Genomic DNA, 12,013 nt, shown 5'->3' with positions numbered 1-12,013 from the left:
TGAAATGTTTGGTAACAAAAATAATAAAAATATGAATTATTGTGAAAACATGTGTCGGTCTGAAAGGGTGAACACGTACATTTTGTCAACAGTATTTTAAATTCAACGGTTTTTTATAATTATGAAACTAGTTCCGAAAAGTATAACGTACGAATGAAATTAAAATGTGCTTTAAACAATGCTTGGTTATCCCAACTTAGAGGCTCTGAAATAGAGTAAAACTTTAAAATACTGAAAATGTTAAATTCTAAATCCTGTGTTCGAAACAATAGAAAACTGAAGCGAAATTTTTTTAAGGACTAAGTCACGGATATACAACACAATAAATAACGACTGCAGATGTGGAAGTGAACAATGTGGTATAGAGTTATTGTCTAGCTCGGCGAGCTTATACCCACATTGTCTGGGAGCGACTGCTCATAGTAGCTCCAAGACTTTCAAACAAAAAGCGGCTTAAATAAAGTTTGGTCCAGATGCGAAGTTGGGAGGCTTATACATTTATGAACGTTCTAATGGTAACTCATGACTTTAGTGTAGTTTCGCAAAGGCTTCATAATTAATCCTTAGTCGTTACATACATTACTGAGGTCATTGTGGTATTTGTTTGAACAACTACTACCACTCGTTGGGTTGGAAAACTGTCATTTCTGTCTCTCTGTCGTTAAGAATAATATTTCAAAATAAAATTACTTGAATTTTTTCTTGAAGCTTCATTTGTATGTAAAAGACACTGATTTCGATTGATGGTGCATGTCACCCCATGGGCTTTTGCTAAGCGTTAGTAAATATTTTTGCATTAGCCTTATTACTGATAAATGATGGCAACGAGAAAATAGAAGGATAAATAAATTTTCAAACAAACAATACGCCAATAAGAGATACAAAAACATGTAGCCTAAATATTCCAACACAATTTAATTAAAAAATAAAATATTGTCCTATGCATCATGTGGCAAGATATGCCAGGAATAATTTTATATGCAGACTTTTAAATTTGGCATGACATTTCATTTCAAGAATAGGTTACCTGGTATGTAATTTTCTTGTCAACTTCTATTTTGTATGATTATATGTCTGCATATCTGCCCGTCAGATATCTCGAAACGAAATGAGCCATAAATTAAAAATTTCCATGCAATCTCACCGAAGCATGTCACGACACGTGTTGTAGCGTATTTCTACATTATAGTATGTTTCATAAATACACTAATCGTTACAGCGGCTGCTAATAATATGTTTTGTCTATATTATAACATCTACTTTTTTATCAAATTGCACAAATAACTTAAGGACCAACTTATTTCTTTTTAATACTTAAGTTGATTTATAAACTAAATGTTGTGTTGGTTTGGCTAGTTGTTTTGTTACCTTTTAATAGAAATCCGAAAAAGTATCTGGAGTACAATTCAATTTTTCAGTGCACTAATCTCAAATTTTATTACCGTCTCAGTAGAAGTAAATGCACAAAACACAGCTGTTTCTGACATGTAATTTTGAAAGTATTACTATGATGAGTTATTATGTGATAAGAGTTAGGCTACATAAAAAGTGTAAGTTTTATTGTATTTCCCATATGATGAAAACCGTTGTTCACCACACGGAGATAGAGTTTTTTAGGTCCTTTGTCATAATAATAAATTTTCTCTGCAATTTATTTGTCTTGAATATTGTGTAAGACTTATACATTTATTTGTAATTTTTAAGGATATTAAAGATGGTTTGTGTATTTTTATTTTAAATTATTAGTACATATTGTAAATTTTTAAAATATTATGTGTATTTTTAAGACTTTAAGATTATATTTCTAGTAGCCGTTTAAAAGGTCTATGTAAAATCTTTACAATAAGGAACATAATAAATATCGATAAAAGGAATCGGAAAAAACTGATGATGTAAAGCCACGGCCGTTTCTGTACCTAAACCAACATCAAGCCCCCCTTGGACGAATATACCTTGAAAAATACATGAGTAAAACATACAATTTGAGTAAAATTTACTTGCAGCTAGATTGGAAAAACATTTAGGCAGTTAATTTAATGTCATATTAATGTTATATTTAATCAACCTTAATAACAATGACACGAAATATTCTCCCTAATATTTTGTAACCACATTTTGTAAGTATTTTCAACACGAGTATGAATTGTTGTATGAATTTCCACACATTCAACTTAGTATGAATTTGTTGGAGTGGTTTGGGTCAAGACATTCAGCGAAATAAACCACATTTTTAAACGTGACGTGTGAATAAACGCAACTCTGGCCCGCACATTAGCGGACAAAAAGGTTAAAAACGCTACCTAACACATCCAATGCGTGTCACGATCTCTTTAACCATATAAATCTAGAGACCAAGATATTGTTTTTAAGACCTCAGATTTCTACGTTACCGGACCAGAGGTATAAACGTTAACCAATACACTCATTGCATGTGACGATCTATTTAGCCTAATATATCAAGTGACCATGATAATACTGTATGTGATATCTTAGATTTGCACGTTACCATAATAGGGATACAAATAATAACCAACATATCAATTCCATGTCACGATTGCTTTAACCCCATAGATTCCGTATAACGATCTCTTTGACCGTATAAAACTCGTGACTACGATGCTATTTGAAGATATCAGATACACTTGTTACCTGACCAGAGATACAAACGTTCACTAAGACGTATTGCGTTTCTCACTCACTTTAACCATAGAAATCCAAGATCACGATATTATTTTGAAGATCTCAAACCCGCACGTTATCGTATCAGGGATACATACCATAACGAACACTACGTGTCACGATCTCTTTAACTCTTTAGATCGACTTTAAGCTCTAAGACCAGCACATTAGCACATCCGAGAGACAAACGCCTACCAGCGCGAGTGAGAGAATATTGCAATGATTTTTAAGTATGGTCGTATATATGTTTATGATGAGGGCCGCATGGGTAGTCTTTGTTGATTTAATTAATATAAAAAGCCAACTACTCGGTGAATATCATGTTATTACGGTCACCTAATTTTTCGAAACATTAACTCCGAAAGTTATGTAGCTTGATGTACGACATAGTGATGAAAAAGTTTAGTAACACAAATTTTGTGCTAAATAGATTCCAAAATCCTTAATTTTGAAACTCTTCAAAATACAGAGACTAGCAGCACTGACATTTTTAGAATATTACAACAAATATAGCTACAAAGTTATACACAACTGATTAACGTTATGGCGTTGTAAATCAGTGGTTGGATTCGTATAAGACAGATTTATACATATTGTAAACGTATGCCACGGTAAAATAAGTGCATTAATTGACTGAGCTTAACGATGCTCAGAGGCTTAAAACATTTAATCTATGAATATTCGTCTGTCAGTATGCCTGTCTATCAGTCTGTTCCGCACGTTATCTGGAAAACAAACTGACCTATACTCTTTAAATTATACATAAAGCTTCATTATTATATAGGAGTTCGATGATGGTGCATGTCACTCTATGGATTTGGCTCAGCGTTATCGTTTACTATTCAAACATTGCTATGAAAACGAACTTAGTGGATAAAAATGTGAATGTATCATATGGCAAGATGACTCGGAAAAGATCAAATAAAATCGTTTATTTGCTTGTTACAATTAACATTGGATGGAAAAAGTAATTTTTAATTTAAAGATTTGAAACATCAACACCGCAATTCTGTCACATTCAAATTTACAACAAATTGATACAACCAAGTCTCTTTTGTCCATTGCCACTTGCAAACCACTTCCAGCGCCGGAGTCGGTCATCGAATTGGACGGTCTTCCAGTTTAATTTGCAGAAACTCGTCAACACAAAATGTTTTTGACGCTAGGAAACGTTTCAGGCAAGTTTTTGACACCTTGAGTGTAGGGGAATTTTTTTATAAAAATCGGGCAAACTTGTAACGTTAGTTTTTAGTAGGGTGCAAAACTTCAACCGTTTTTGTAGCCTACGCGGATAGTTGCAGTTAGCTGGGTATTTCCCAGGGGTCTGGAGAGTTGTGTATTTCGGATATAAAGTGTTGACTCAGAAAGCAAAGTAGATCTCAAAAGATCTGTTAAAGTGGTTAGAGCCACAAGCTCATCATCGCCAACACTTTAAGGGGCAAAGAACCGATTTGATTTTAAAATTACGTATACGGAAACAGAAACATGGTATACAAGTAACCAACCCACGCTCAATTGGTATTCCGATCACTGCGGGACAACCTAAGCTTACCCCACGAGAATTCAGTACAATCGGGTTAATAAATCGCTAAATAAAATGATCGTAATAAGATGTGCAATCATTTAAGGCTATGTCTATATATTTATCTTAATAGCGACCGCTCGTATATCCCGCTTATGACAGCAGATCGCAAATTTAGGGAAACCTAAATTTATTTCAGACAAGACCGATTTTCACAGCAGTCCGAGAGCCTAATAATAAACGAAAATTTTATTTAATCGAAAAACAGTTTAATTTAATCGCGTTTAACCGTTATGAATCGTTATGACCCGCTTGTGACCGCAGATCGGAAATTTAGGGAAACCTAGATTTATTTTAGACAGGACCGATTTTCACAGCAGTCCGAGAGCCTAATAATAAACGAAAGTTTTATTTAATCGAAAACAATTTAATTTAATCGCGTTTAATCGTTATGACCCGCTTGTGACAGCAGATCGGAAATTTAGGGAAACCTAGATTTATTTTAGACAGGACCGATTTTCACAGCAGTCCGAGAGCCTAATAATAAACGAAAACTTTATTTAATCGAAAAACAATTTAATTTAATCGCGTTTAATCGTTATGACCCGCTTGTGACAGCAGATCGGAAATTTAGGGAAACCTAAATTAATTATAGACAGGACCGATTTTCACAGCAGTCCGAGAGCCTAATAATAAACGAAAACTTTATTTAATCGAAAAACAATTTAATTTAATCGCGTTTAATCGTTATGACCCGCTTGTGACAGCAGATCGGAAATTTAGGGAAACCTAAATTTATTTTAGACAGGACCGATTTTCACAGCAGTCCGAGAGCCTAATAATAAACGAAAGTTTTATTTAATCGAAAAGCAATTTAATTTAATCGCGTTTAATCGTTATGACCCGCTTGTGACAGCAGATCGGAAATTTAGGGAAACCTAGATTTATTTTAGACAGGACCGATTTTCACAGCAGTCCGAGAGCCTAATAATAAACGAAAGTTTTATTCAATCGAAAAACAATTTAATTTAATCGCGTTTAATCGTTATGACCCGCTTGTGACAGCAGATCGGAAATTTAGGGAAACCTAGATTTATTTTAGACAGGACCGATCTTCACAGCAGTCCGAGAGCCTAATAATAAACGAAAGTTTTATTTAATCGAAAACGATTTAATTTAATCGCGTTTAATCGTTATGACCCGCTTGTGACAGCAGATCGGAAATTTAGGGAAACCTAGATTTATTTTAGACAGGACCGATTTTCACAGCAGTCCGAGAGCCTAATAATAAACGAAAGTTTTATTTAATCGAAAACGATTTAATTTAATCGCGTTTAATCGTTATGACCCGCTTGTGACAGCAGATCGGAAATTTAGGGAAACCTAAATCAATTTTAGACAGGACCGATTTTCACAGCAGTCCGAGAGCCTAATAATAAACGAAAGTTTTATTTAATCGAAAAACAATTTAATTTAATCGCGTTTAATCGTTATGACCCGCTTGTGACAGCAGATCGGAAATTTAGGGAAACCTAGATTTATTTTAGACAGGACCGATTTTCACAGCAGTCCGAGAGCCTAATAATAAACGAAAGTTTTATTCAATCGAAAAACAATTTAATTTAATCGCGTTTAATCGTTATGACCCGCTTGTGACAGCAGATCGGAAATTTAGGGAAACCTAGATTTATTTTAGACAGGACCGATCTTCACAGCAGTCCGAGAGCCTAATAATAAACGAAAGTTTTATTTAATCGAAAACGATTTAATTTAATCGCGTTTAATCGTTATGACCCGCTTGTGACAGCAGATCGGAAATTTAGGGAAACCTAGATTTATTTTAGACAGGACCGATTTTCACAGCAGTCCGAGAGCCTAATAATAAACGAAAGTTTTATTTAATCGAAAACGATTTAATTTAATCGCGTTTAATCGTTATGACCCGCTTGTGACAGCAGATCGGAAATTTAGGGAAACCTAAATCAATTTTAGACAGGACCGATTTTCACAGCAGTCCGAGAGCCTAATAATAAACGAAAGTTTTATTTAATCGAAAAACAATTTAATTTAATCGCGTTTAATCGTTATGACCCGCTTGTGACAGCAGATCGGAAATTTAGGGAAACCTAGATTTATTTTAGACAGGACCGATTTTCACAGCAGTCCGAGAGCCTAATAATAAACGAAAGTTTTATTTAATCGAAAAACAATTTAATTTAATCGCGTTTAATCGTTATGACCCGCTTGTGACAGCAGATCGGAAATTTAGGGAAACCTAAATTTATTTTAGACAGGACCGATTTTCACAGCAGTCCGAGAGCCTAATAATAAACGAAAAGTTTTATTCAATCGAAAAACAATTTAATTTAAATCGCGTTTAATCGTTATGTCCCGCTTGTGACAGCAGATCGGAAATTTAGGGAAACCTAGCTTTATTTTAGACAGGACCGATTTTCACAGCAGTCCGAGAGCCTAATAATAAACGAAAGTTTTATTTAATCGAAAAGCAATTTAATTTAATCGCGTTTAATCGTTATGACCCGCTTGTGACCGCAGATCGGAAATTTAGGGAAACCTAAATTAATTATAGACAGGACCGATTTTCACAGCAGTCCGAGAGCCTAATAATAAACGAAAACTTTATTTAATCGAAAAACAATTTAATTTAATCGCGTTTAATCGTTATGACCCGCTTGTGACAGCAGATCGGGAATTTAGGGAAACCTAGATTTATTTTAGACAGGACCGATTTTCACAGCATTCCGAGAGCCTAATAATAAACGAAAAGTTTTATTTAATCGAAAAGCAATTTAATTTAATCGCGTTTAATCGTTACGAAATGTTACTAATGGTGAAGATAACTAAATATTACTACAATATATTTAATTCTATATGCGTACAAATTCAATGAAAATATGCATGAAAATTCTTGCACATGCAGAGTGAAAAACGTGCAAAGAAAATTTACGTTAAATATTGCAAGCCAAGCTAAGCAAAACAAACAGAAATTTACTACAACTATTGCACCATGAATAATGAAATAACTAATCGAACTCGGAATAATAGTTACCTGTCAAATGAAATTGAAGTTGTCTGAAAATGTCCTCTGCTCGCTGTACTGTCCTTCACCTCGATAATCACGCTTCTCCGTATCGAACCCCTCTCGCCGGCCCTCGCCAGTCCCTTTATCAGTCGACTACCGCGCTCTAGGTGGCGGCAGCTACAATCTTTAACAGCGCCCCCCGCGGATTCTACGGCAATCTCGTCCGCGACGGTAGCGCGCCGTGCGAGTTTTACTACAGCCAGGACATTAAAACTATCTTCTCGCTTCCACTTGATACAATTTAAATGTAAAACAATATAGTATTTCACTGTTCTGACCAAAAAAAAACACTTCAAAATTTGGGACCTTACACCCCCCACTTAGTTCGGTCAAAAAAAAAAAAAGAAACGGAAAAAAGAAAAAGAACTCTGTTTTACTCAAAATGAACTTTCTTTTTACTTTAATAACATAAATAAAACTTCTAAACTAAAATAAGTATTCCTTCAGCTCCAAATTTAAACTTATTTCCTATAGTATGTTTTGTCAACCTTGACAAATAACAAAACAAAAGGTAACTAAAAACTTATCTTGCTTCTTCACAATCAGAAAAACTTTATACGGATGCCTTCATCGCATCCTTTTAATGTAGGTACTTTACGTTTACCCTCTTGAACTTCCCATCTTCGGAATATATTCTTATTCTCTTCGGGTGTCTCTTTTTCCTTTTACATTTTTTCGGTCGCCTTTGTATTGCGTGTTTCACCGTCGTATTCTCCTCGCGGTGTTCCACTCTGTTTCAGGGACGAAGTCTCGGCTTCCATTTCAATACTCTCCCTCGGTTCGATATCTTTCACCGTATCGTCTCCTCGTTCTTCGCACAGTCTTTCATCAATCACTTCCCAAGAGTCCGAAGCCGCGATTGATAGACATGGAGAAACCGGCCTATCGGACTCGACTTTCATTTCTCTTTCATGGTCATCCGTCCGTTGGTTCCCTGGCTCCACGTCTAGGTCCCTTACTGCCTCGTCGATAAGGGCAATGAGGTCATCCGTTGCTGCGGAATCTTCCTCCACGTCGACCTCCATCGGGGCCGGGTGAGACGGTCCAGGTCGATAAAGAGGGCCGAACAGATCAACGTGCCGCATGGATGGATATCCGAGTTCGGCCGCTCGAAGCAGATCCTCCAGTACTGGATCATTTACTGACCCACTCGCTTCTCCCTGGAGTGAGGTCGCTGTTTCTTTTGGGGAGAGGCTAGTTTGTCCTCGAACCGTAGGAAACATATCCGCTATATCGCCCGGCTCGGTGTGTAACGAAAGTCCTCGACGCCAACACGTCCCGCTCGGAGAACCGAAGCGATGTTCTTCCGGATCGATTTTCCACTCGCTTTTTTTTCTTCTAATCGTGCCTTCCTTGACAGCACCTCCGCATACATACACACGAAGGCGCCGCAATCGTACGAGTTCTCTTGTCGAGGGATATTCTTGGGTGCGTCTACCGTTTTCCATGCCTCTACCTTCCGGTTCCTTCTCGTGGCCTCGTATGTCAGGAAATCTCGCACTGTCCCTCTCTCCGCTTCGTTATTCCATCCGCAAGAGTCGTACGCGGTGATTGTATTTTCTTCGACCATCACCACGATTAAGATCCAGTGTCCCCTGCTACCACGGTCTGGGAGGTGTACGGGAACGAATAACATATCGTTTTGAAAGATATCTTCTTTCTTAAACCGGTTATTGACCGCCTGGTATCTTTTCTCCTTCCAGTCCTTGAAGAAGAACGTATCGAACATATAGATCGATGGAAGACACACTTTGTGGTACCAATTCCGTCTCTCTATAATTCGCAAGTAGGCCTCAATGACGACGTCGTTCATCAATGTGTCTTTCGCCGCTAAAACATCGATTTCGGTTTGGTTAACCGTGATTAGTTTTCTCAGACCCTTCATTCTTAACCACAGGTATTACCTGAAAGCCACACAAAACAAGCATCATGCAAAGCAGTTTACTAACCAGCTAGCCAGTACCTTCACCACCAGTAGCATTAACGAATGAACGTTTTTAAGTCTTTTACGTGGGCATTACTATTTTTACCCGTGACCTCATCGGTTATACGGTATATGTTATAACCTACTTTAGAATCGATTTTAAAGGGTCCTATATACTTTGGAGCTAATTTTGCGGCAAAAGCGTTAGCGGCTGAAGAAAGAGCGTGATTTCTTTTTAGGACTCTATCGCCCACGTTATACGTTACTTCTCGTCGTCTTAAATTATATACCCTTGCTTGATTGTTATAAGCTGCCCTTAGGTTCAGATGACATCTCTCGTATAAACGTTGAAATCGATCATACCTTTCCTTATGGATATCGGCTGTTGAGAGGGGTCGTTTATCATTCCCTTCTTCGAAAAACCCGGATAGGGATTTCGGTGGCTTCAGCTCTCTGCCAAAGTTAAGCATAGCGGGAGTGAACTTTGTACTGCCATGTACCGCTGTATTCATCGCGTATCTGAACTCTGAAATGTTCACGTCCCACTCTCGATGGTCATTCTTAACGTATTGGGCAATCATCGTTCCCAGCACGCGGTTATATCTCTCTACCGGGTTCGACTGAGGTGAAAATGGAGCAGTATAATTGACCTCGATTCCCCAATCCTCAGCTAGTTCCTTAAAAATCTTCGACGTGAATTGTGTTCCGTTGTCTACTATAAGTACCTCAGGTGATCCGTACCTAAGTAATATCAATTCCTTAAATTTATTGCATACTTGGCGAGCGTTGGCAAGTCTTATGGGTGCTATTTCTACCCATTTGCTAAAACAGTCTTGGAAAACCACCGCATAAGTGTTACCTCTTTTTGATCTAGGTAACGGCCCAATCAAATCCGCCGAAACTGCGAACCAAGGCCCCTTTGGTCGTCTAAATTTCATTATTCCGGCGGGTTTCTTTTGTTCACTCTTGAATTTCTGGCACGTCTCACATGAAGCGACATAATTTCGGACTTCTTGCCGCCATCTCGGCCAGTAGTATCTTTCTGCAATTCGTTTGGCTGTCTTTCGATAGCCGAAGTGCCCAGCCGTTTCCTTATCATGAGTTTCCTCAAGTACTCGACTTTTCTCCTCCTCGGGAACACACATCTTCCAATCCAAACTCTTCTGACGCCCCTCTCCTGGGCCTCTGTAGGGAATATATCTGTATAGTTTTCCTCCTCTTATGGTAAACCGAGGGAAACTACGGGGATTTTTCTTAACTTTGTGTATTAGGTTATCATACCATGACATTGGGAGATAGTCGTCGCAATTTGAATTACTTTCCTTCTCTGAGCTTTCTATTACAAACACCTTCAGAGAATGATCTCTAACTTCGTCGTTTTCGGTTGTTTGATCAGTCCTTTCAGGAGGGTTTCTCGAAAGAGCATCGGCTACTCTATTTAAAGCACCTTTACGGTACTGGACTGAAAAATCGTGTTGCTGCAACTCGAGGATCCAGCGGGCCAACCGACCGGTTGGTTGTTGTATCTTCATTAACCATTGCAGTGCTTGGTGATCGGTGATTGCGAGGAAATGGTACCCTTCGATATAAGGTCTAAATTTTTTTACCGCCCATACCAAAGCTAAACACTCTTGTTCAGTGACCGTAAACTTCTTTTCCCCGTCCGTTAACAGTCTACTGGCATACGCTATAACCACCTCTTTACCCTTTCGCTTCTGGCTCAAGGTGGCGCCTAACCCTATTTGAGACGCATCTACCTGTAGGACAAATTGTTCGCTGAAGTCTGGGCATGCTAGAATAGGGGTGTTTGTTAGGCGGCGTTTCAGTTCGACGAAAGCCTCTTCATGAGTCGCTGTCCAATCCCACTTAACCGCTTTTCTCAGCAGTTTAGTAAGTGGCGCCGTCAGGGTCGCGAAACCTGATATGAATCGGCGATACCAACTCGCAAGACCCAAGAAGCTTCGGAGGTTTCTTATATTCCTCGGCGTTGGAAAGTCTAAGATAGCGGACACCTTATCTGGATCTGTGGATATTCCTTGATCGTTTATAACGTGTCCCAAATATTTTAAGCGTGTCTGGCAAAACTTGCACTTCTCCGGGTTAAGCTTTAGGCCAGCTCGTCGAAGACGTTGAAATACTTCTCTCAGAGATTCTAAATGTTCCTTGAAATTCGATGAAATAATAATCAAGTCATCTAGATAGGCGAAAGCTTTGGGTTCCAATTCCGGGCCTATTATGGTATCGAGAAGTCGTTGAAACGTTGCTCCCGCTGAGTGCAAACCAAACGGCATCCTCGTAAATTGGTAGAGTCCTTTTCCTGGTACTGTAAAAGCGGTTATGGCGCGACTTTCCTTCGATAAACCCACCTGCCAATACCCTGATTTTAAGTCGAGCGTGGAAATAAATTTGGCTTCCTTGAGTTTTTCTAGGATAGAGTTGATTTGAGGTAGGGGATAAGCATCTTTCTCGGTTTTTGCATTTACCTTTCGGAAGTCCACACAAAACCTAAATTTTCCGGAAGGTTTCTTGACTAATACAACTGGAGAACTCCAGGGACTATTCGATTTCTCGATTATCCCGTCCGCCAACATTGAATCAACTTCATCGTTGATCACTTTCTGCATTGCGGGGTTACGTGGATAAAATCTCTGTTTAATCGGTTCGTCGTTCTTTAATTTAATCACATGTTCTACTATGTGGGTAAGACCAGGGGAATCCTTAAACTCCGCTAATTCGTTTTCCAAAAACTCTCTAAGCTCCTCTTCTTCCTCCTCGCTTAGCGTGA

General features: G+C 38.3%; 1 protein-coding gene across 1 annotated transcript; it reads right to left on the bottom strand.

Annotated features, from left to right (window-relative positions):
• Positions 1-8,532: 8,532 nt before the first annotated feature.
• LOC124373412 (sentrin-specific protease 1-like) lies at positions 8,533-9,392 on the bottom strand. The gene has a single exon (XM_046831784.1). It carries the CDS (start codon positions 9,187-9,189, stop codon positions 8,533-8,535), a length of 657 nt encoding a protein of 218 aa, XP_046687740.1. The 5' UTR covers positions 9,190-9,392.
• Positions 9,393-12,013: the final 2,621 nt, after the last annotated feature.

The sequence above is a fragment of the Homalodisca vitripennis genome, unplaced genomic scaffold (assembly GCF_021130785.1).
Source record: "Homalodisca vitripennis isolate AUS2020 unplaced genomic scaffold, UT_GWSS_2.1 ScUCBcl_5493;HRSCAF=12234, whole genome shotgun sequence".
In the NCBI taxonomy this organism is placed as follows: domain Eukaryota; kingdom Metazoa; phylum Arthropoda; class Insecta; order Hemiptera; family Cicadellidae; genus Homalodisca; species Homalodisca vitripennis.
This window is presented reverse-complemented; position numbering and strand designations above follow the sequence as displayed.

What these genes read in the sequence shown, in the direction of transcription:
- LOC124373412 (XM_046831784.1), bottom strand. Translation starts at nt 9,189, where the DNA reads ATGAAGGGTCTGAGAAAACTAATCACGGTTAACCAAACCGAAATCGAT.